Below are 23,896 nucleotides of genomic sequence, written 5' to 3' on the forward strand. Positions count from 1 at the left end.
TGGCTTTCGGAGCAGCAAGCAGCATCCGCTCTTTCCATCTCCCCTCATGTTTCAACGCTCGCTCAAAGTGCAGCTCCTCAGAAATGCGACTGGCTCCCCGGGGAAGAGAGCGGCCGCAGGCGTCCGGAATGCGCTCATCACTCGACGCCATAACGCGACTGTGGCTGCCGCGTCTGAGGACGCGACGGAGCAGTCCAACGAAGTGCGTAATTCAGATGGGGCATGTCTAGCTATCTCTGATAACTATCTAAACCTCAGCGAAACGAGGGATGGCTGTTCGTTGACTCCGTCTTCCCCTATCGGCTAGGAGCCTGGGAGTGAGTCCCTTTGCTACGATTGCTCGTCTGCAGACCTTCATCTGTCACGCAGCATACGGCGCTATGTGAGCTACTTCCGAAGAGAACCCCTCATCGACGAGCTCCACTCGCTCTTTGCCAACGTGACAGACTACGGCTTCAAGGTCGTCGCCGTAGAGCCCCACGAGAAGGACGGTGGTGTCTTCGTCAAGTTCTCCTACGATGCAACAGCCGAGGGTGACCAGAAGGATCTAATGGAGAAGCTGGGGGGATTGGCTGCCAAGCACGGTGGAGTCCCGTCATGGTTTGGTGTATCGCGTGGGGATGTTTGGCTCGTGAAGGGCAGACCATGGCGAGAGGTGAGTACTGGATTTTCACGCATCACCACAACCGGGTGCACGCTGTGTGCGCAGATCACCGCATACAATACTGCAGGGTCATTTGTGACCTGGGGCGCGCTCTCGCGGCCAATGGGGAACTCACGCATCGCAGACAGCTCTGAGCCGCGGCCCACCCGCGCCATAAGCAGACGGCATCGGCACTGTGACCTATGAGACCCGCGTTGTAATGATGTGTACATTATATGGCGTCCGAACACACTCTCAACGCGTATCTATACTAGGACATGAACCGCTTCCCATCCAACATCCTCCGCGTCTCCTTCGAGGGCCCGGACGTCCCCGAAGAGTCCCTCTACGACCTCCTCCGCGTACGTCCTCCCTTCCCTTCCCTCTGACCTAATCTCACGCCACCACCCAGCCCTATGGCCGCATACAAGACCTCTCCCAGCCCTCTCCTCCGCCCGTCGCGGGTGGCCTCCGCTACTCGACCGTGACCTTCAGCCGCCTGCGTTCCGCTGCAATCGCCCATAATGCGATTCACGGGTTGGCGGTGCAGCCGTCGTCTGCGTCTGCGACGGCGAAGACGATACTGAGGACGACGTACCAGGCGCCGGTGCAGGCGCACGCTGTGCGCGATTATGTGACGAGCCACCCGAGGATATTCTTGCCGGTGCTGTTCTTCGTGCTGGGGACGTTGACGTATACGGTGCGTGGACCACTCTTGCGGGTGTGCTGGAGAGGAACTCAAGTGGACGTAGATCTTCGACCCCATTCGAGTACTGATGGTTGAGGGTACGCTCGAGGGCTGGTTTGACATCACAAGTACGTGCGGTTCTCCCCCTCACTTTTTATGTCTTTACTTAATTGGACGGATCGTAGAATTCCAGGCGTACCAATGGCTCCGAAATACCGCCCTGCCGAAGTTCTCTCTGTCGCTTGCTGCCACAGACGGCGAAACGACACGGGCTCATGCCCAAGGCGTGTGGAAGGAGCGCAAGGACGCGGAGAGTGCTGTGGAGAGGTACCTCAACGACATGCCGGGTACCTGCCTCCTTCGTCCTCCGCAAAGCACTCGCTAACTAGCTGCGTACAGGCACGGTGGCCTTTATCTATGGCCCTCAGGGGAGCGGCAAGACAAGCATGATCTCGGGCTTGCTCAAGCAGTCGGGCAGGTCCGTATATCTACGAGCCACTCTGATCTCCAGCGGAAGCCTAACCTTCAAACAGGATAGCACTGGTGATCGACGTATCAGAGCTGTCGAAGGCTTCGTCCGACGCGGCCCTCCTCTCCTCGCTCGCCCGGCAGACCGGCTACTGGCCCGTCTTCTCCGTCTTCAACTCGCTCAACAACCTCATCGACCTCGCCAGCGTCGGGGTGATCGGGCAGAAGGGTGAGTCCGTCCGCAGACGCATACACGCGCGCCGTCCATGCATGCTGACGCGTGCCCGGCGCAGCCGGCCTGAGCACCTCATTCACCGACCAGCTGAAGCAGATCCTCGAGGTCGTCGGCACGGGCCTCGGGCGCGTGAACACGACGCACCGGCGGCAGCACGACCGCGCCGTGCAGAACGCGCAGCTCGCCGCTGTGCGCCGCGAGGAGGAGGCACGCGTGCGGGAGCGCATCCGCGCGGGCGCGTGGCACGACGGGCGCGTGGACTGCATCGCGGGGAACGGCGTGATGAGCGAGTTGGGCGTGGGCGACGAGGTGTTCGATCGCGAGGAGGAGGGGCTGCACGTCGTCAGCGCGGTGTCGCGGGGCGATGGCGAGAAGGAGGGAAAGATGGCGGAGAAGCGCGAGGAAAGCAGGGAGAGGGAGGACGTGCAGAGGCGGGAGCGGAGCGCGGGGGACGTGGAGGTGATTGAGGCGATGCCGATTGTGATCATAAAGGGATTCGAGAGTAAGGGCGGGGGCGCGAGTAAGGAGGAGATGTTGGATGTGCTCTCGAGGTGGGCGGCGAGTCTGGCACAGAACCAGGTAAGATATTTCCTCCACGCGCTGCTTCTTGTCCTGACCTGACCTAGGTCGCGCACGTCGTCGTGGTGAGCGAGAACCGCGAGAATGCAAAGAGGCTGACAAAGGGTACGTCGGCGTGCTCGTATGAGGTTGGGGTGCACTCATGGATTCTCCTGCTCAGCTCTCCCGTCTCAACCACTGAACGTCATCGCCTTGTCCGACGCCGACAGCCCGAGTGCGCTCTCGTTCGTCAAGCAGAAGCTACAGGACAGCGGCGTCGACGTCACCTTCAACAAAGAGCAAGTCTCGCATATCCAGCGGCTAGGCGGGCGCGCCAGCGACCTCGAGAGCGTGAGCGTCCTGTCCCACCCCTCCCTTACACATCACTAAAACGCAATACGTACAGCTCACCCACAAAGTGCGCAACGGGCAGAGCGTACAGGATGCGGTGGAGGACATCATCACGCGGGGCGTCAGCGAGATCCGCAAGAACGCGTTTGGTGAGGACCTCGAGGACGCGAAGAACCTGCCGTGGTCGCGCGAGCAGGCGTGGGCGTTAATGAAGAAGCTGTCGCAAAAGCCGGAGGTAAGACACGCCCTGCCCCTACCCGCTGTACACGATCTGATGTATTATACCTGCAGATCTCGTACCACGACGTACTGATGGACTTCCCGTTCAAGAACGACGAGACGGCTTTGAGGCATATGGAGCATGCCGAGCTGATCGCTATTGGCACGGAGAATGGTCAGTTGTGATATCGGCTGGGGTCGTTTCTGGTGTTGACGACACCCCTTAGCTCGGCCATCCACTATCAAACCAGGTAAGCCGGTATACAAGTATGTCTTCGAGCGACTCGTGCAAGGTCAGTTTTCTCAATAGCCACTCAGAACGTGTGTTTACGAGTGTGATTGATCGCCTAGACCCCATCTTCCGTGCAACGCAAGATATCGCCTTCAACGAGCGAGTCATCGCTGCCTCAGAAAGCACCGTGAAGTCATGCGAGCAAGAGCTTCTGACGTTGAAGGACGTCGATGCTGGTACTGCAGACTGGATGGGCTCACGGACAGCTGTGCGCGACCGTATGAACTACCTGCTGAAGAAGATGCGGTTAGCGGGTGACAAGATCGAGATGCTCGAGAAGCAGAACGCCATCCTCCGGAAGGTGCTCTCCAAATGAGGTCTCCATTGTGCATTCCCTTGTTGTAATTATGTTACGTCGCTTTCGCAGTCCACACAGTTACCCCACCACTCTTTCCAATAACACAACATGGATGGTATTGCTATCGTTCAACATACGCCTACGCCAATATACTAACAGTGTGAAATATAATACGCAATGCAGACCGTCAGCCCTGTGGATATGTACCCTACCTATCTACCTATGAACATGTTGGATGTGCGAGCCTTCAGCCCTACCGAGATGTGAGTAATGCCAATGTTCTACCTACCTATAATGCGGATAATGCGATGCGATGATGTGTACGTATGGCCTTCAGCCTGTGACAATCGGATCCGACAGAGCAACTGACGAGCGAGAAAACGTTCCAGGGCACGGTCAAGCGAGAAAAAACATATGATGCGATGAGTTATTTGAGAGATGACGAGAGGTAGCACAGAGAGGACAATTGTGAGGACAAGATGAGAGAGTTGAGACGAGAAATGAGATGGTTAACGCTTTCCACCCCTACGAGTAGGCAATCTCTTCACAGGTCTTGCACCTGCGGGTGCAGGTGCTGACGCAGCTCCGACATTGAAGACTGCGCCACCAGGTGGCAAGGCCGATGTACCGCCGAACGGCGAGGCCGGAGAGGGTGCGGGTGCTTGTGCAGGCTGACCAAACTGGAAATGTGAACTTGTTCCCGACGATGACGGTAAGCCAGGGTTCGCCGTCGCTGGAGACGCAGGTTGGCTACCGAACCCGAAAGGATTCGACGGAGCTGTTGTGGATGTTGGCGTCACGCCGAACGAGAATGGGGCCGATGACCCGAAGGTGGAGGGACTGGGAGTGGTGGACGTCGCACCAGCTTGTCCAAATCCACCAGTACTACCGCCGGACGTCGATGGACCGAAGCCAAACGGCGCGGATGCACTCGGTGGGGCAGAGCTTTGTCCGAACCCATTCGAGCCGCCGAAAGCGCCAGGAGAGGCAGAAGGAGCGGGGACATCTGCAGGCTTCTGTCCGAAGAACCCGGATCCGCTCGGTTGACCAAAGCCAAAGCCAGACGAAGGTTTCGTCTCCTGCTTGTTCTCCGTCTTCGCGCCGCCAAAGATGCCCGGGCCACCCGACGAGCCACCGAATGCGAAGGGGCCAGAGGACGGGGCCTGCGCGCTCTGACCGAACGGCGAAGATCCACTCGTCGAGCCGAACGAGAACCCGGTCGTGAGCTTCAACGGCTCCTTCGCACCACCATGGCCGTTCATTTCCATGCCAGCTCCACGGACGGGGCTCTCATCCATATTCACTTCTTGCTCAACGCGAGGCGGAGTCGTCGGACGCGCCGGCGCAGCAGCAGCGACGCCAAATGCGAACGGCTTGCTTGAGACATCTGCACCATGACTACCACTCGTCGGACCACCGAATATCATCGACGGCTGCGGAGCAGAGGACGTGCCGCTCGCTGGTCCAAACGTGAACGCCGGCTTGTCCGTGGATGTAGCGGGCGGTGTGGCCGGCGACGAGCCGAAGGAGAAGGGCGACTTCGCAGGAGCAGCGGGCTCCGCTGGCGCAGCACTCGTTTGCGGTGGAGCACCAAACGAGAAACTACCAGACGAGCCACCAAAGAGGGGCTTTGGAGCCTGCACAGCTGGAGTTGCAGCGGGCTGGGAGGCTGCGGTGGGCTGGCCGAAGGGGAAGGACGACTTCGCCGGCTCGGTACTAGTGGATGCAGTGCCTCCAAATCCGCCGAACGAAGTCGACGAGCCGCCAAAGGGCGAGGGGTTCGGTCGTTCAAGCGCCGGAGTCGACGTCGCTTCGGGCGCTTTCGCCTGTTGCTCCTTGGGCTGACCGAAGGTGAGTACCGCTGGCTTCTCAATATTAGCAGGCGGACCCAACAGCGACGGCATGGATGCCTCCGCTGATTTCGCAGGAGCACCGAAGTTGAACGGGGTGGATGTGGCCGGCTTCTCCGCCGGCTTCGCGGGGGCACCGAAACCGAATGCCGACGAAGTAGTGGTAGTTGAAGCAGCCGCAGCAGTAGTGCTAGCTGGCTCAGCTGGCTTAGGCGGCGCAGAACCGAACAAGGCAGAGGGTTGTTGGACAGCCTTCGCTGGCGCACCGAAGATAAAGGATGTCCCGGAAGAACCGGGTTGCTCAGCAGACTTTGCAGGCGCAGCCCCGAAGATCGATGTAGAAGCAGCTACCCCGGAAGTCGATGGCACACTTGCTTCCGACGAAGCCTTTTGCGCTGATGTGGACGCCGTGCCCGAGGGGAGTTCCGTTGCACCGAACGGCGAAGGGAGCAAACCCGTGGCTGAGCCCGCCGCGCGAGCACCTACGTCCGTAGACGCAGCACCGAAGCCGAAGCCGAACGGAGACGACTTGGGAGCTTCCTTCTGCTCTGCACTCTTGGCCTCGCTTGTCGCGGTGGGCGCTGCCGTACTAGGGGCAGCAGCCGTGGTACCCGCTGGCGCAGTAGTGGTAGCGGTCGACGGAGAGCTACCAAAGAGCGACATACCCGCAGGCAGCGTGATCGGGGGCGCCGGCTTCGAAAGCATCGCCGAGTTCGCGAAGAAGTTGGGTATCCCTGCGGGCGCCTTCTCAGCCCCTGCTTTCTCGCCCGCTGAAACCGTTGATGAGGTTTGCGCTGGTGTGGTGGTCGGGCCAGGCGTAGGTGGTGTCAATTGCAGCACGGGCGTCGCTGGAGCAGTAGCAGTCGCAGGTGGAGCAGGTCCAGCTGCGCCCGTCGGGACCTGCGAAAACCCACTTGGTGGGACATTCGGGTGCTGTCCGACATCCTTGGGTACCTGCGGGACGGAGGGTGCACTCGCGGTGCTGGCCTGGAGCGAGTCCGAGCTAGGCTTGCTGAAAGAGAACGGCAGCGAGGCAATCGGGGGCTCCTTGGAAGTGCTCGCGTCGAGCTTGATCGGGGCGGTCTGCAAAGGGTTATGGCTGTGAGAACGCTTGTGAGACACTGTGGCACTTACGTCCTTAGAGAAGCTGAACCCGGCGGGAGCCTGGAAGAGAGAGGGTGGCTTGGGTGCCTCTGCCTGGCCGTGACCGTCCTCAGATGTGAGCATGGCATCATCGGCATCTTCTTCGTCAAAGGCAGAGAACCGGTTCTTGCCGAGCTGCGCGGACGGTGCATGGGATCGTGTGATCTTGTTGCGACCAACGCGCAGGGAGGAAGGTCTGCCTGCCTCAGGAGCAGGCGGGAATTCGGGAACAGTAAGACGGGAAAGATGGGGCACGTCGCGCGACTCTGGTGCCTTCTGTTGCGCAACCTTGCTTGGGCCCTCGTCCTGCTCATCTTCCATAGCGGACTCCTGGTCATTCTCGCGTTCCTCTCTCTCTTCCTGCTTCCTCCTCATCAACAGCTTCTTCATGCCGCCCTTTCCAGCGTACGGCTTCGCGCCCGGTTCCTCCTTCTCGGCAGAACCCAGACGCTTCTTCTTGTCGTGCTCGCCGGCCATGAGCACAGGAATGGGCATCTTTTTGGTCTTGAACATGTCGGGAATGCCTGGCGAGCCACGCAGGCGCGTGGGCAGGAGCGGTGTCTTGTACACGTCCAGGTCTTCCAGCGCCTTCTGCGCGGGGTTCTCGACGCGGGAGCGACCTGTTGGACAAAGTGAGATACAAATCCAACATGGTGGCTTGGACAATGACTGACCGCCGTCAAGGGAACCCGAGCGAGACATGAGCATGGAGCTGCTCTGCCCGAGTGACGAGCGACTCTGCGATACATCGCCGAAGGGCGACATGCGCCGTGTCCGCGGCTGGGCCTCAGCCAAGGACCCAAGGGTCAGCGTCGGCTCCATCGCGAGCATCTGCTGAGACTGCGACTGTGGCGGGGCCTTCACGAATACGGGCTTAGACCCCAAGGTCTCGATGGGTGGGGGCTCAGACGTCTCGCGGTCACGACGCAGGACGGAGGGACCGAACACCTGGCCAGACTGCTGGGGGGTCATCGAGGCGCGCGAGCGCACCTGAAACGGCGTGCGCGACGGCGTCATCGCCACGGAGGCGGCATCCATCGATACATCGCGCGAGAGTGCGCGGGGGCGGTATCCTGTTGGGGGGTCCATCGACATCGTTCGCAACATGCTGACCGGTTGCGCATAGGACGGGCCGGCGAGGGGGGAGAGGGAGTGGCGGTCAACGCGGACCGCGGGCTGGCGCGGGGGTATTGCGACCAGCGACGATGACCGCGTGTGGCCCATCGACAGACGAGGTGGGACATTGTGGTTGGCTATCAACTCCTGCGGAACATCGAGGTAGCCCGCAGTGGGCTGTACGTTCTGGAGGTGGTGCCGCTGCTGAGGCTCGGGCTCTGGACTGTGTACGCGCTGCCGCTTGGCCCGCGAATCGCCCTCTTCATGCTCCCGGACATCGCGGTCAGCGACTTCGTGGTTCCTGCGTCGTTTTCCGGGCGTGTCTTCAAAGTCCTCCGTGAGGTCCTCCGAGGACGTGAACCACGACAGCGGGGTCGCGATAAAACTTTTGAGCGATCCTAATAAGGAGGTTGAGCGGGCGGCGGGGCTCCTGCGGCCCCTGCGGCGTACATCGCGACGGTTTGCAGTCCTCGACGGCGTTCCTGGCAGCATGGGGGGAAGTGGGTGGTGTGGCCTGCTCGAAGCCCGCGGCGGCGCGATGAAGAGGCGTAAGCGTGACAATAAGAACAAGGCGCGCCGCTTCAGCCCACAATAGCCGCCACACAAGCCGTCACTATGGCCAGTCACGCCATGACTACAAGGCGCGTCTCCTCTTGTGATCTTTGGTATAGCCTGTCACACGGTCTGTGGCCGCCCGCGTCACGCCCCGGGGCGTCTCACTCCTGCTCCCACCTCGGGGCTGCCGCTGCCACGAAATATTCCAACTGCCGGGTCTCAACGTCATGCCATAGCTCAATTCACTCCATAGTCCCAAAAATCAGAAAGTCCAACCGCGGGACTTTCTCAAGCATCGACAAGTGTTTCCGGCGATTTCAAGCGGAGATGCACGATGCTGATTGCAACCATATGGCCACACTTGCCAGTCCTGGGTCCAATCGCAGGTCGCGGGCAGCAGCGCTGCAGCGAGCATTGCAATGGCAGGTCGAAGACACTGGCTACATAGTCTGGCCTTGGTCTGGGCTTCCATCATTGTGATAGACATAACAACCTCGCGCTCGAAGAATTGCAGTCACACTGCAGGAAATCATACGTGAACAGCTACTCACTTAGTCTTCCTGTTGGCATACACGCATGCGGTCCCAACGTGTATCACCCTAAGCGATGCGTGAGTGTCTTTGTCCTTGCTCACGATGTGTCCCAAGCCTGACAGGAAGGTACTGATTTGTTCGTTATTTATAACATTGAACAGATTCTGAACAATACCAATACTTAGTTGGAAGTAGTGCGAACGTTGCGTTGCCATGGGGTGATACCTGTTTGGTGTACTGGCGGTCTTCGACTTCGGAAAAGGTTGTGGCGCTTTTGCTTGCTTGAACTTCGAGAAGTCTTGAGCGCAACCTGGACTGCCTCAGGCTAGAAGGGACCTGCATGTGTTCATGGTACAGCTAGGGCGTGAAAGTATCATGCGAGCATTGCCTCGACCCCCAGGTTTCCCCAAAGGACCCGCCTGTGCGAGCTGTGCAGGCAATGCCGTGCACTGGAGACTAAGACAGAACAGTATGGCGGCCTTCAAACATAAGTAACGGGTTCCCACGCACAGACCGCTTGCTTAGGTAACAGAGGGGGTTGCTGTGTATGGCAGTGTGGTTGAACTCGAAACTTCAAAGACCGCTGGAAAGCCCGCTTGCTATCAACGCCCTGCAACGTCTCCTCGCTGCTCCAGCTACCGCAACCGCCGTCCGCGTCGTCCACCTCAGCCGTCCCTCCATCCTCGCTCGCCCGTCCTTTTTCCAGTCATGTCCGAAATTCGTAGGAAGCTTGTCATTGTGGGTGATGGTGCCTGCGGAAAGGTCAGTGTCGTTGTCGTCGCGTAGTCGTACCACCCCTTTGCTGACCCAAGCAACCGTCTTTTCCAGACCTGTTTGCTTATTGTCTTCTCGAAAGGGACGTTCCCAGAGGTTCGTAGCACTTTCTCCGTGGGGATTGCTCGCGGTCCCGAGTCGTACCATGCCTGTTGCTCGTGTGCTAATGTCGGCGCTTACCTGTACTAGGTCTACGTGCCCACCGTCTTCGAGAACTACGTTGCCGATGTGGAGGTCGATGGAAAACACGTCGAGCTCGCGTTGTGGGATACGGCGGGCCAGGAGGATTATGATCGTCTCAGGCCGCTCAGCTATCCCGACTCCCACGTCATCCTCATCTGTTTCGCTGTAGACTCACCTGACTCGCTGGACAACGTGCAGGAGAAGGTGCGTCTTGCACCCAACACATTCATGACAACTTGACCGACCCATGATGCATCTACAGTGGATTTCCGAGGTTATGCACTTCTGTGCTGGCCTCCCCATCATTCTCGTCGGCTGCAAGAAGGATCTGCGACGTGACCCGCGAGTCATTGAGGAACTCAGGAAGACGAATCAGCGGCCTGTTACTCCCGAGGAGGTGTGTTACCCGTTCATTGCCTTCGCTTCTCCACTCGGACGGGCTGCGCGTCGCCGGCGGCTTCGAGTTGCCACCCACGTGCCTGTGCAGTAGCGCTCCGGGATGGGATGCCTCTCGCATTTGTCTTCCTGTATCTGACAACATGTTATTCTAGGGTATGGCGGTGCAGCAGAAGATTGGTGCCAAGCACTATCTGGAATGCTCAGCGAAGACTGGCGAGGGTGTCCGCGAGGTGTTCCAGTACGCCACCCGTGCTGCGCTTCTGAGCCGGCCCAAGGGCAGCAAGAAGCACCACTGCGTCGTTCTCTAAACTGCGCGCGGACACTTCACTTACTGCTTGCTCCGGGCTGGTCGAGTACGGGCTGAGCGAGCTTGTCATTCTTCATACCCCTCGTGCCGTTCATGACTACTACTATCTTCTGCAATGACTGTCATACACCTCATCTTTCCGCGTATTACATTGGTTTTCGGTCACACCGTTTGCCTGGCGGCTGCTGTCATCCGATCCTGTTGCCCCTCAACGACCTTCAATTACGGTTTCCTCTTTTCTCATCATCATCTGTTCGCATGTAAGTAACGAGCGCGGCCATTTATGAGTCTTCGTAATATGGAGGGACGGTCTGTCATTGCATGCGTGGGCGTGATCTGTGAGCGTTCTCTTCACGACTCGTCGAGATGGTGAGGCTGAGTACGAGGGTGCCTTCGCAGAACTGGGCGCCGCACAACGTGGGTGCCATGACTCTCACTCTCAGACGTTTGACAGATGGAAGACTCGACATGTCTTCGTTGCTGCGCTTACTGACCCATTACAGACTTTGTGGAACCACAGCGTCTCATGCATGTGCTCCCGGTATCGCTCATCTTGCAAGTTCCCTAGTCATCTGGTCATGAGCCGATCGGTGAGTTTCAAACAGCATCCTGATATTCAGGTTAGGTCCTGATTCTGTTTCGACCACTTAGTACTGTAAGCACTGTATACATTCCACTGGTGCGTCTTTTGTAGTGATGAAGTGGCTCACGATACGCAGGCAGGCTAGATAGGTTCATACATTGCGTCCGGTGGTCTTTCAAGCATGGCCCCCATCGTATCGTCCGGGGCTCGATAGGCTTTCGTCTGCTTCGACGGAACGGGCTTCCTTTAGAACCCGAAGCCTTCCTTATATGCGTTGCGTTGAAATTCTTCCGTCTCACGGCTACGTATCATGGCTCTGGTTCATCCAATACTCCTCCGTGGAGCGCGAGGTACGATCATGGTTCTCAGGACATGGCAGCGAGGCATGTCCTCGCTCGCTGCGAAAAATAGAGTGCCGTATAGGACGTGCCCGATATGCTTCTCCGAGTCAGTGGCTCCCTTGAGCCGAAGAAGCTGAAACGCCTATAGTGGCCGCAGTGTGATGCGACAGGAGGTTTTCGCAATGACCGGTGAGTGTCGGGCTTCGGGTGTGCAGGTTTACAAGACAGATTCATGTTGATATAAGTGTGTTTCAGGTCTGTCAGAGAAAACAGCGACGATGCTTCGTCGCTCCACGGATATCCCGTACCGTTGGCCAAGGACTCCAGCCCTCCAGAGCTTCTCGGGACTGTATCTCCCTATCAATGCACGAAAGGCGATAAGAACCCTATTGCTTACCTATTCAGCTCCGCAAGAGAGTCATAAGCTAAGTACCTCTTCTCGATCGCGGCGAGCCCGCTTTCCCGCGACGCAAGTCTCCATCCAAGCCGCTACGATGTCCTCCACAGAAGGCGCGCAAGTACTCTCGCAGGGCGTCGGCTATGGCGTTGTGCTCGGGATCGGCTTCGTCTTCGCCATCCTCATGATGGGCCTGTCGACCCTCCAGAACAGGTACACGACGTTCAAGACCGGCACGTCCGAGGAGTTCAACACCGCATCGCGCTCGGTCAAGCCCGGGCTCATCGCGTCGGGCATCGTCTCTGCGTGGACCTGGGCCGCCACGCTACTGCAGAGCTCGACGGTAACGTATGAGTACGGGCTGTGCGGGGGCTACTACTACGCCGCGGGCGCGACGCTGCAGATATTTCTCATGGCGGTCCTCGCCGTCCGCGTCAAGATGATCGCGCCGTACTGCCACACCTACCTCGAGATCGTGCAGGCCCGCTACGGCAACACCCCGCATTTCATCTTTGTCACGTATGGCCTCGTGACGAACCTCATCGTGTCGAGCATGCTGCTACTCGGAGGGAGCGCCGTTGTGAACGCGTTCACCGGCATGAACATCTACGCCGCGAACTTCCTCATCCCGATCGGTGTCATGGTCTATGTCATCCTCGGTGGACTTCGCGCGACATTCCTCTGTAAGTTGTCCGGGCTTTTGATGTCCTGATATTGTTGCTCACACGACCGAGAATAGGTGACTACAGCCACACCTTAATCCTTATGATTATCATATTGTACTTCTATTTCTATACCTACACCGAGGCCGAGTTGATCGGCGGCTTCGAAGGCATGTATCAGAAGTTACAGCAAGCTGCCATCGAGAGGCCAGTTTCTGGTAACGCAGGGGGATCTTACATGACCTTGAAATCGAACTGTACGTGATCAGTCATTCGTGCTTGTGTCGTACACGCTCTGAAAATACTTTGTTTAGACGGGCTCGTGTTCATGATTATTCAAATATTCGGCGGTCTTGGTACGGTCATGTTAGACCAAGTGAGTACTTGGAATTGTTGCCCGCGCTACGGTCAATTCTGAGTGTCATTTCTCTAGGGCTATTGGCAGCGCGCAATCGCGTCCAAAGCCAAGACAGCTGTTCGCGCTTACCTGCTGGGTGGCGTGGCATGGTTCGCCGTGCCTCTGACATTCTCTTCGGTTATGGGTCTCGCAGCAGTCGCGCTGGCCAACAGTACGTCTCTCCGTCAGCTTCCTGCGTGCTATGCTCACAAAGCTTCGACTTCTAGATCCGGCCTTCCCGTACCATGGAGGCCTATCCTCTGGAGAGATTGATGCTGGACTCGCAGCACCAGCTGGCGTGGTCGCATTGCTAGGGAAAGGTGGCGCGGTCGCAATGGTATGAGTTGTTCTCCTTGCACGGAGAACGTTACTCAGAGACGCATCCAGTTGATCCTACTATTTATGGCTGTGACGTCGGCGGCGTCGTCTGAAATGATTGCGACGTCTTCTATCCTGACCTTCGATCTGTACCAGATCCATTTCAAGCCAGACGTATGTGTTGTTCTCTAGCCTCGTCCAACATCGACTGATCCTCCACACAGGCATCCCCCGAGGCCCTCATCCGTGTCTCACATATCATGGTCGGCGTATGGGCTATCGTGATGTCCTGCGTTGCTTGTCTCTGGAACGGCATCGGCGTCTCGCTGAACTGGCTCTTCCTATTTTCCGGAACACTTTATACGTCCGCCGTCGGGCCCATCGTCATGAGCGTGCTCTGGCGCAAGCAGACGCGCTTGGCTGTAATATGCGGTGCACTGGGGGGCACGTGTATCGGAGTGATTTGCTGGCTGGTTGTAGCAAAGGTGTACTATGGTGCGCTAACGGTAGAGACAACCGGTACGTCTCTGCCCTGAGGATAACACAGGGTCTTTGACACGTTCTCGCTGCACAGGAAACATGTACCCTAACCTCGCTGGCAACATGGGCTCGTGCTGCTCTGGCGCGCTCATCTCCATCATCGTCACGCTCATCAAGCCTGACAATGACTTTGACTGGTCGGAGACGAAGAAGATCAACCCGCGTGGCCGTGCAATCGACGAGCAGCTCAAGCAAGGACTGAACCCGACTAAAGACGGCCTGTCGAAGGACAATGCCAACAGCGACACTGCCACCGCAGCTGGTTCAGAGAAGGGAGAGAAGTCGGATGCGATGATCAGAACCAACTCGGTAGACGATGACAACGAGGACCAGAGCCTCACTGTCCCCGAAGAGAGACGCCCGGAAGACTACGAGACACTCAAGAAGTCTTTGCGAGCTGCGACTTGGGCGTCGATCATAATGAGCTTCATTATCGTCTTCGTACGTGGCCCTTCTTGAAGTTCACCGCCAATACCTGACACTTATCATTCATTTTCACTTAGCTTATCCCTATTCCGATGTTCCTCTCGCACTACGTGTTCTCTGTCGCATTCTTCAAGGCGTGGGTGATCATTTGCGTCATCTGGCTATTTGTCGCCGCGTTCATTACCTCTGTCCTGCCTCTTTATGAGAGTAGACAGGCAATGATGGACATCTCGCGCGGTGTCGTGCGGGACGCGTTCGGCGGTGGGCTGAGGAAGAAGGAGGTTGTGACAGACTCGAGTGCGTGATCGCGTCGACAACAGAATTTGACGAGATGTATGTAGTGTTAGTGTCATAGAGTGTCCAAGATTCACAGTGTTGTAGAACTACCAGATTACGAAGCGGCTACGCGATATTACCAGCCAAACATGCGGTGCGCTAGCAGTGAGGGCCAATCGCCATGTCCAAATTTGAATCTCCTGATGTACATGTGTTACGGGCGCCAAACTACTGCGCTCGCCGCAGGCTGTGCGACCGCGACCTGCCATCGGACACGTCTTCAATTGACTCCCTCCTGTGAATACCCACACTCACGCTCAACCGGAACGTTCATCTGTGCTTTGGTCTTCTCGACGAGTGCTCTGACGGCGACCGCTTTTTTGCGCGCTCACAATCGGTAACTTGGGCTTTGTCTGGCAATTAGACCAACTCTTTCCACGGATTGGACCTTGTGAGTCTGACTTCCACGCGGTGATTTGTTTGCCATTGTTCCCCCATGTATGTAGATCAGCTCTCGCAGCGACGCGCATGTTGAACCCCCGTTTAATTGCCATGCACCTCAGCTCCTAGTAGTGAACACCGGTGATCTGAATATCTGCAGCAAACATATCGTAGTGTGGTGAGAAATTGTGGCACTTCTGACGTCGGTTTCACGGACTCATCACCATTCACTAGGCTCCTACCAGTGGGCGCAATCGACATATAAACCGGGATTCGATCTGTTTTTGAGCAAGGCAAGTCCAAATCAGAGCGGGGCTATGGACGCTCGGACTCTCGTCACAATAATCCCCACCACCATGCTGACTTGGATCTTGGTTGCAGTGCTGGCGGCCTTCGATGCCTGAATACGATAGTGTTCGCGATGACATATTGCTCATGCTTCCTGAAGACGATCGCGCACAGCTGCAAGGTTGTGCCAATCATCAAGTCCGTGATTGGATAACCGCGAGATACCTCGCCGTTCAACGCTACTCGTCGATTCTGCAAACCGTTCTCAATGCAACCCTTGCTGTGAACTCGTTGCCGAACGAGATTTTCGTCGACATCCTGGGTTTGGCCAGCCCGGAGCAAGACTATCGCAACACATGGATCACGAAGGCTACGGGAGTGTGTCGCTTCTGGAGAGACACCATAATCAACACACCGCTCTTATGGACCACAATCGACCTGACGGCGAAAACACACTTCGTAGAGCTATGCCTCGCTCGCGCCAATGGCGCAGACATCAGCATACGTCTACCTGGTCCATTCGGGGTCTACTCAAAGAGAAATGTCAACGTGGACTTCCCCGAGATCGCCCCTCTGCTTATTCCATGGAGTTCGCGGATCAAGCGCATTGACCTCTATATTGACGAGGCCTCAAGCAATGACGTACCGACGAATTCGCTCTGGCAACTAATGGATGTTCCACTGCCTGCGCTCACCTCGCTGGCCCTGGACTCGAACAGATTACAATGGGCGCCGAGTCCTCTCCCTAATCTCCGGCACCTGTCCTTGTCTACCGTCACACCAGACTGGACGAGACTACCATTGTCGCAGTTAACATCCTTAACGCTTTCCGAACTTCCATTTGTCGAGCATGCCCCATTCGCATCCGTCTTGAGTGTACTAGAAGCATGTCGCTCCCTGGAGTTCTTCAGATTCGAGGGCTTCAAAGTGAACCTCCAGGCACCATATCCGAGTCGTACCTTATCACTGCCTCGGATTCGGCACGTCTATCTCCGAGGAATGCCGCTGAGTACTGCAATCCTACTCGCCCAGCTCTCGCTATCACAGGACGCTCGTCTCTGGCTTGAGCCTTACCACTACTACGAAGAGACCACACGTGTACTCGACGTTATACTGCCCAAGGACACGAAGAACCTACCCACCGTCGGCAAAGCGCAGCATCTGATGGTATTGATCTACGCGGACGCGCCCGACGAACCCCCCGAACTCATCGTATATGCCGACGTAGATCGTACGGACTTCTGGACGTCGAAGCCCTGGAGGTCTTGGTCTTACGAGTTACCCTGGGACTTTCCAATTGGGGGACCTTTCGAGGTGGTACCATCCTTCTTTGTGAGGCATACAGTGCATTCATGGCACGGAAATGCTCAGTGGAACGGACTCCGATTCATCATGCAAGAACTCGGTGATTTCTTCACCGCCACTGTGGAGACCCTCGTCCTACGCGGAATCACAAGTCTCGTCGACGTGCAAACATGGGCACAAACGATGGCGGCCTTCCCAAACCTCAAGGAGCTCGAGATCATTGGGCAAGACTGCGATATGCATAACTTCCCTGCCGCACTGGAACCGACGTCATCCGGGATTCCCTGTGCGCAGCTGCGCGACGTTGTTCTGTTATATCGGCCGAGGAAAAGGTCTGGGAGCCTCAGAATGTTGCAAGGACTTCGCACGGCGCTGCAGATGCGCCTAGAAGTGAAGGGCGGGTCGCGCCTGCGATCTCTCAGCCTCCTCCTGGTCACGGAAAGGAACGACAGGGTTTTCCCGCCCGCGTTTGTCATGGAGCAACTACCGGCTGTGTTCAGGGAGACGCTGGATGGCTTGAAGTCGGTGGTGGAATCGTTTGTGTTCAGACCCAACACTGGTGAAGGGGATGTCCAGGGGGAAGAAGGGCACGAACGTAGTATAGAAGGTGAGGCCATAGAGGAAGATACATGTGACTGGGAATTTTGGTAATGCACCGAAGAGAACGGAGGAGGGGAGGAGGAAGCCTGAAACCGTGGCCACATTATGATACTAAATGTGAGATACACGGCGGTCTTCTAGATGTATTGTGTTGCTGGAATTCAATACTCTTACCCATCATCTTAATGTGACGGCATGTGTACAACAATATATGTACCATGGCTCGGAAACGCAATCATCTCGAGTCGAATTCGACTAGCCACAGAGAGTCGGAGCCACACGCGGTTGTTCGAGCCACCGACGCGTTTGGTTCAAATTGCGCGGCCCTGCGCTCCTCCTACTACTTCGCACTCTACGCTCACTGCCGTCACTCGCTGGTAGCCTCCTACACAAACTCGGTCACGCGTCCGCAGCAGTCTACTGTACATTTCTGTGGCTTTCGGGCTTGTGGCACCGGCACACTTATATTCGCTGCCGCGCTGGTGGTAGTTCAAGGCAGGCTAGGCTACGGTGAGTGAGTTGTGATGTCTTCAAGCGGTTCATTCACACACTCATCCAGGTTGTACGCTGGATACAGTGTAGACATTGTGCTAGGAGTCCTCTCTCCATAGTCACCACGTTTTGGTTTGTCATCCTTGCGACCTTCAGCCTGTGACGTCTATTGACTGAGGACTCAGAGCAGTCCGCGATGCCAGGATTTGACAGTCTTTGCGATGACGTCTTGCTTGTGCTACCGGAGCACGATCGCGCGCAGCTGCAGGGTCATACTACTCAGCAGGCTCGTGCTTGGCTAGCCGCCAAGACGCGCGACGTGCAACGCTACCTGTCGGACCTACAAACTGCCTACAACTCGACGCTCACCGTGAATGCGCTACCGAACGAGATATTCGTCGAGATCCTGCGGCTCGCCTCCGCGTCAGATCATCGCAACGCATGGACAGCCAAGAGCATGGGTGTATGTCGCTACTGGAGAGACGTTATCGAGGATACGCCCATACTCTGGACCACCATCGATCTATCGGCGAGACTACAGTTCTTAGAGCTCTGCCTCATGCGGTCAAATGGGGTCGGGCTTAGCATCTATCTCCCAAAGGATGCCCGAATGCGGAGGAGGGCTCGCAAGCAGGCCAGGATCGATTTCTCCACGGTGGCACCCCTTCTAGTCGCACACTATCCACGAATGAGGAGTATCGATCTCCACATTGACGAGAAAAACAGCATGCAGAGTGAATTACTCTGGCGGCTGCTGGACGCCCCACTACCCGCTCTGGTCTCCTTGGCACTGGTTAACGACGGTTCGCTGCGATGGATGCCGAAACCCTTCCCAGGTCTCCGAAGTCTGTCATTGACCTCGATCACCGTGCCCGACTGGTCGAGACTGCCAATCTCGCAGCTGACTTCTATATGGCTTTGCGCCGTTGACTTTCCCAAAGATGGATGCTTTGCATCCCTTCTGGAACTACTGAAAGCGTGCATCTCTCTAGAGTGCTTCGGATACGATGGCCTTGAACTCGAACACCTCAATGGATTGGAACCCCGCTGCACCCTGCAATTGCCGCGGTTGCTGCGCTTTCACCTCTCGGGAACGCAGGCAGCCATTTTGAGCTTGCTCGCGCAGGTCTCCCTGCCACAGCACGCATGTGTGTCCCTCTGTCCAGGCGCGAGCGACTCATGGGAACCACGTAGAGGGGTGCTCGATACTTTCCTGCCCAGGGATATGACTCAGTGTCTGCCTGCTCTCTGCGAGGCACGGCACGTCTTGGCGTGGCTGGAAACAGACGAGGAGGATCCCGACGTTGAGCTCACCATCTACGCAGATGTGGAACGCACGGAATTCTGGGAATCGCGGCGCTGGAGGGATCCTAATTTCCACGTGCGGTTGAACGTCTGGTCCCGACCCAGAGATCCTTCAATGCCGTCCTTATACATAGCACACGTAGCGTCAGATTGGTTGGAACTAGAGCAAGGATTTGAGGCAGGGCTTTCATACATTACACGCGACCTTTGCCGCTTCTTACCCGCATCCGTGGAGACCCTCATACTGCGCGGGATCACGAATCGCGTCGACGTGAAGACCTGGACGCGCATGATGTCTTGCTTTCCGAATATCAAGCAACTCGAAATCATGGGACAGTCCTGCGACATACTCTGTTTCCCTCGTGCACTACGACCGACTCGGTCTAGGATACCCTGCAGACACCTGCGCGAGTTGGTCCTGCGGTATCGGCCGAGGAAACAAGGCGGGAGCCTGGAGATGCTAGAGGAGCTTCGCGTAGCGCTGGAAAAACGCATGAAGGATGGCTCACGCCTAGAATCCCTCACCCTACTAGTTCAATCCACGAAAAGCGATAAACGTTTCCCGCCCAAGTTCGTTGTCGATCAATTACCGGTGGACGTCCAAGAGCGGCTGCTCGATCTGAAACCCATGGCAGGGTCAATGGTGGTTCGGTGGATTGCATGCCATGATGACGAGCACCAGTATGACTACAACAATGATGACTACGACGGTCCAGAGGACGAGGATGAGGACGAGGAGGGAGACGACTGCGACGATGGTGAGGAAGAAGAACAAGTAGGGGAGCACCTACTAAGGTTCGATCTGATGACACAACGCATCTGACTTATGCCACTGTAGTACTAGCCTGAGGCCTGAGGCTCGATATTTGTGACACTGCTCGTAATAATGAGAACTGCCACCGCCGTATGAATGTCTATACACTGGCATGTATCATACCTGGAATGTACTACTTACGCGCTGCTTAGCGCTCAGTTACTACTTCGCCGGATTTGGAAAGTTGCCAACTCAGCTGCTTCCGCCACCGACGTGGTTGCAACTTGTTCCAAGCCTGGGCCTCTACGTGAACTCAGTGCGTGCTAGCTGGCACAACTAGTTCGTAAAATTAGTCTTCTACTGGCCGCGGCTCTGCCATTTTGTAATCCGGTCGTAACCGAACTCGGACTGCCGTTTCGGCGCTCAGCGCTCAGGCTTCAGGCTCGTAGCAAATTGAGTGCATACAGTATAACACGGCCTCAGGTGAGCTGTAACTTGATTGAGGGGTTCACTTCTCAAGCTTACCATTGTATGTCACCGGCGACACAGACACTGGCACATCAACTAGGAGCTCGTTCGCATCATCGTCACTGGTTATAATTTTCCAAGGTACGTCAACTCGCAAGTTGGTGCGACACTCTGGAGTCGTTACTAGATGCTGCCTAGAATAGGTGGCAGTCCTCGATGCTGGGTCACAATACCGTCCGCGATGACGTGTTGGTCATGCTCCTGGAAGACGATCGCACGCAGTTGGAAGGATGCGCGGCTCAGGAGGCCCGTGACCGGATAACCTACAAGATGCGCATCGTGCAACGCTACCTGTCGGACCTACGAACAGAATACAACTCGACGCTTGCCGTGAACGCGCTGCCGACCGAGATCCTCGTTGAGATCCTGAAACTTGCCTCCATATCCGATTATTGCCGTCCCCGGGCCAGTGCGCGGAAAATGGACGTATGCCGCCACTGGCGAGATGTCATCAAGGATACACCTGTCCTATGGACAGAAATCCGTCTGTTCGAGGGACGGAAATGCTTAGACCTCTGTCTCCTTCGTTCAAAGGGGGCAGGCCTCAGCATATCTCTTCCAGAGCATACAGACTTAGCGGAACGTCTAAGCCAGCCGGCGGGTGCCAGGGTCGATTTCTCGACGATTATACCCCTTCTTATTCCCCATCACTTGCGGATCAAGAGCATCAATATCTATCTCAGGGAGGGGCCGCGTGAAATCCACACCGACTCATTCTGGCAACTACTGGACGTCTCACTGCCTGCGCTGGTCGTCCTGGCGCTCGGCGTCGAACACGGAAGCTCGTTGAAATGGACGCCAAATCATCTCCCAAGTCTGCAAAGCTTGTCGCTTACTTCCGTCACGCCCGACTGGACGAAACTGCCATTTTCGCAGTTAACATCGTTACGGCTTTCTTACATCCGGTTTCCCAATGGCAGTCGCTTCGCATCTCTTCTGGATCTGCTCGAAGCGTGTGTTTCCTTGGAGGTCGTCGCATACGACGGCTTGAGGGATCGCTCCACACCACACGTAGCAACCCACATCGTGCCACTGCCGCGCATGCGCTCCTTCCACTTAACAGGAACGCACGCGGGTATATCGGGTTTGCTCGCGCGGATCTCACTGCCTCGTCACGCCCACCTATCCCTGTTGCCAAGTCAATTCTTCGGCGCTCAGGGTTCGCTCAGAACTGTGCTCAATAACTCCCTACCAAGGGACACGAGGCACCTACCTGCTGTCCACGAGGCACGACACGTCTTGGTGTGGCTGGACACGTATGAGGAAGCTTTCGATGTTGATCTCACCATATACGCGGACGTGGAGCGTACGGAGTTCTGGGAGTCGCAGCCCTGGCAGAGTCCCCACTACGAAATACGTGGAATCCACCACACAGTACGTGGAAATGCTCCACCGGACGACCTTTCTATGCCATCCCTGCGCGTTGCATTCAGAATATCGCAGTGGGAGGACAACTCGCCCGAGAGAGGACTGCAGCGTGTCGTACGCGACCTCAGCAGTCTCTTTCCCGCATCTGTAGAGACCCTCGTATTACGGGGCCTCACGAATCGCGTCGACGTGGAGACCTGGAGGCGCATGATGGCCTCCTTCCCGAATATCAGACAACTCCAGATCATCGGGCATGCTTGCGACATCAGGAAAGCGACTTTCGCGTCTAACTTGTCTAATCCAGGCATTTAGGTGATTAGACTCGTTAGACTGGGTGTCTGGGTTAAGTAGATCCATTTCTAAGATTAGACACCAATTAGACACTTGTGAGATCGTTAGGCCATTAGGCTGAGAGGCCTGTAGATGTACCAGAGCTCGGTTAAATCACTCAAGCAATCAGGTATAAGCAACAGAAATATATTCCTTTCAAACTATACAAACATAAAGTACGGTAATGATCCCTGCTAATAGTGCTAATGAGCCTCGAGCGTATGTTCGCGAGCTCCATAAAGAGCACCGCTGTCCACGCCGCACTCTTTGTGCTTGAGAACCCACGTTGACCCGCAAGCGACTCGTTCGCGTACTTCAATCACGGCCGTGTTTGATTGTACACGAAGACGTGGCCCTGCTGCTTCCTATGTAAGAACCAAATAATCTTCGGACAATCTGTGAATACTCACCGCACTGGCATAGGACACGATGGTGTGCGACCTCGGTGTAGCCTGGGATCTTAGACAGGAAGCTCTGAGTGTCGACGACGTGCTAGTAGAGCTCCTTCAACTTCACCATGCTCATCTTGGCGAGTGTGCGAAGAATAGCATTGCGGAATGTGTCCAGCAGCGATTTGCCGTACAGCTGTCATTGCATCAGCTAAAGGTCAAGATTCAGGAGAAGGTGACGCACGTAAGTGGGCCTGTCCACGATTACCACCGACGACCGTTGTGTTCGTAGTCAGGTCGCGGTATGGACCAAGCGTTGACCTGAGTCAACGTCGTTATGATTATCGCAGCCGAGCCATTCGAGGGCACGGAGAAAACACATACCTCATCCCTCCCATGACGGGCTTCTGTGCCTAACGTCGTAATCCGGTTCACTTTCGATCTCAATGCAAGGGACAACTGGTGCTCCATGAGGAACGTCACCTTCCAAATGTGCTGACGTTGCTCGCGCTACGGCCTACGACGCTGTGGCTGCCATTGTTGATGAAAAGGTCGGCCTGGGTGCATCCGACAACCTCGTAGATATTGAGCAAGTGAACCGGTAAAGCCGCAATGCAGGCTGCGAGGGTGATGTGGAAAGTCGCCCGCCGTTGTGAGGGAGAAGAAGGGAGAAGTGCCAGCAACGCAGGCCAGTGCAGGCCACACGTACCATGTGACTCAAAGCGGAGTTGCAATTCGCTTTAGGGCAGACGCGCGGCGGCCTTGCGCGAGTTTGCGCAACGCGCAACAGCACCGTCTCCAAAGCTAGTCTCAACGTTCAACAACGATGTAAAGTAAGTAGCTTCTTCCTTCTCCTCGCAGCCGTGGATGCACTCAGCGCTCACGTCGTCAGTGCCTACACGTCGCTCATCTGTGCTCGCTTCGCAGCTGTGCAACAACCCTTCCCCGTAGTACTACCCTCGAGCCCGTCGAGAAGGTCCTCCGTGACTCCAAGGTTGACAAGAGCCAAACCCACGCGGTCGTCCTCGTCGGCGGTTCGACTCGCATCCCGCCGCGCGGCCCAGGACTTGCACAACGCGCGTGCAAGTCCAGCGCCGAGCAATCAGACCACGCTGAACATGAAGAACGCGGGGCAAGGAGGAGCCATGCAGAACGCGAGGAATTCCCGGCGAGGAGGATGCGAGGAGACCACGAAGAGGAAGGAGGAGGCAGGATACGGGGTTTACAGGCAGAACGAGCACATAGGCTCAATACCTAAAGGTACGCCGTCGCCGGCTACCGCGTTTCTGTGACTGCGCTCACCGTGCACGCACGGCGCGTCGTCCGCCCCATCCCCATCCCAATCACTGCGGTGTTGGCATTCCCGCCCCGCCGTGCTATCGTGCCCCGCCGTATCACCGTCCCCTGCCCCGCCGCGGTCTCCTGCGTAGACGAGAGGTACGTCTCTCTACTCTCTTCCGCGCCGCCTTCAAGTTCTTGCGCCCGGTGGCGCCCCTCCCTCCACCATATCCTCGACACACTACTTTCCGCCGCGCACTCGCCCT

The 23,896-nt window shown here is 56.7% G+C and overlaps 7 protein-coding genes across 7 annotated transcripts; 6 read left to right on the forward strand and 1 right to left on the reverse strand.

Annotated features, from left to right (window-relative positions):
• Positions 1-46: 46 nt before the first annotated feature.
• On the forward strand, positions 47-4,120 carry C8Q71DRAFT_891358 (exonuclease; the record flags this gene model as incomplete). Its single annotated transcript, XM_047928667.1, has 16 exons — positions 47-202; positions 259-317; positions 370-655; positions 919-1,005; positions 1,086-1,343; positions 1,396-1,459; positions 1,517-1,678; positions 1,731-1,809; positions 1,865-2,028; positions 2,093-2,613; positions 2,661-2,718; positions 2,774-2,943; positions 2,999-3,178; positions 3,235-3,337; positions 3,390-3,455; positions 3,514-4,120. 16 exons carry the CDS (start codon positions 47-49, stop codon positions 3,768-3,770), a joined length of 2,670 nt encoding a protein of 889 aa, XP_047772668.1. The 3' UTR covers positions 3,771-4,120.
• C8Q71DRAFT_446128 (uncharacterized protein) lies at positions 4,016-8,620 on the reverse strand. The gene is made up of 3 exons (XM_047918598.1): positions 7,420-8,620; positions 6,737-7,365; positions 4,016-6,685 (listed from the first exon to the last, which is right to left on the reverse strand). Exons 1-3 carry the CDS (start codon positions 8,351-8,353, stop codon positions 4,262-4,264), a joined length of 3,987 nt encoding a protein of 1,328 aa, XP_047772669.1. The 5' UTR covers positions 8,354-8,620; the 3' UTR covers positions 4,016-4,261.
• Positions 8,621-9,527: 907 nt separating this feature from the next.
• On the forward strand, positions 9,528-10,934 carry C8Q71DRAFT_791445 (small GTPase-binding protein). Its single transcript, XM_047925366.1, has 5 exons — positions 9,528-9,711; positions 9,778-9,819; positions 9,913-10,110; positions 10,169-10,303; positions 10,458-10,934. Exons 1-5 carry the CDS (start codon positions 9,658-9,660, stop codon positions 10,611-10,613), a joined length of 585 nt encoding a protein of 194 aa, XP_047772670.1. The 5' UTR covers positions 9,528-9,657; the 3' UTR covers positions 10,614-10,934.
• A 1,096-nt stretch (positions 10,935-12,030) lies between these two features.
• On the forward strand, positions 12,031-14,581 carry C8Q71DRAFT_799826 (Sodium:solute symporter family-domain-containing protein; the record flags this gene model as incomplete). The annotated part of the gene is made up of 9 exons (XM_047925916.1): positions 12,031-12,616; positions 12,673-12,852; positions 12,910-12,971; positions 13,029-13,164; positions 13,220-13,329; positions 13,380-13,484; positions 13,535-13,829; positions 13,885-14,291; positions 14,354-14,581. The coding sequence occupies 9 exons, from the start codon at positions 12,031-12,033 to the stop codon at positions 14,579-14,581; spliced, it is 2,109 nt and encodes a 702-aa protein (XP_047772671.1).
• Positions 14,582-15,061: 480 nt separating this feature from the next.
• Positions 15,062-17,263, forward strand: C8Q71DRAFT_446190 (uncharacterized protein). Its single transcript, XM_047918599.1, has 3 exons — positions 15,062-15,171; positions 15,228-15,286; positions 15,375-17,263. Exon 3 carries the CDS (start codon positions 15,390-15,392, stop codon positions 17,235-17,237), a length of 1,848 nt encoding a protein of 615 aa, XP_047772672.1. The 5' UTR covers positions 15,062-15,171; positions 15,228-15,286; positions 15,375-15,389; the 3' UTR covers positions 17,238-17,263.
• Positions 17,264-17,670: 407 nt separating this feature from the next.
• C8Q71DRAFT_446325 (uncharacterized protein) lies at positions 17,671-19,960 on the forward strand. The gene is made up of 3 exons (XM_047918600.1): positions 17,671-17,696; positions 17,746-17,810; positions 17,864-19,960. The coding sequence occupies exon 3, from the start codon at positions 17,875-17,877 to the stop codon at positions 19,804-19,806; it is 1,932 nt and encodes a 643-aa protein (XP_047772673.1). The 5' UTR covers positions 17,671-17,696; positions 17,746-17,810; positions 17,864-17,874; the 3' UTR covers positions 19,807-19,960.
• A 32-nt stretch (positions 19,961-19,992) lies between these two features.
• Positions 19,993-21,945, forward strand: C8Q71DRAFT_912011 (uncharacterized protein; the record flags this gene model as incomplete). The annotated part of the gene is made up of 3 exons (XM_047929165.1): positions 19,993-20,220; positions 20,287-20,346; positions 20,409-21,945. Exon 3 carries the CDS (start codon positions 20,422-20,424, stop codon positions 21,943-21,945), a length of 1,524 nt encoding a protein of 507 aa, XP_047772674.1. The 5' UTR covers positions 19,993-20,220; positions 20,287-20,346; positions 20,409-20,421.
• Positions 21,946-23,896: the final 1,951 nt, after the last annotated feature.

The sequence above is a fragment of the Rhodofomes roseus genome (assembly GCF_022264815.1).
Source record: "Rhodofomes roseus strain CIRM-BRFM 1785 chromosome Unknown C8Q71scaffold_42, whole genome shotgun sequence".
Classification (NCBI taxonomy): Eukaryota; Fungi; Basidiomycota; class Agaricomycetes; order Polyporales; family Fomitopsidaceae; genus Rhodofomes; species Rhodofomes roseus.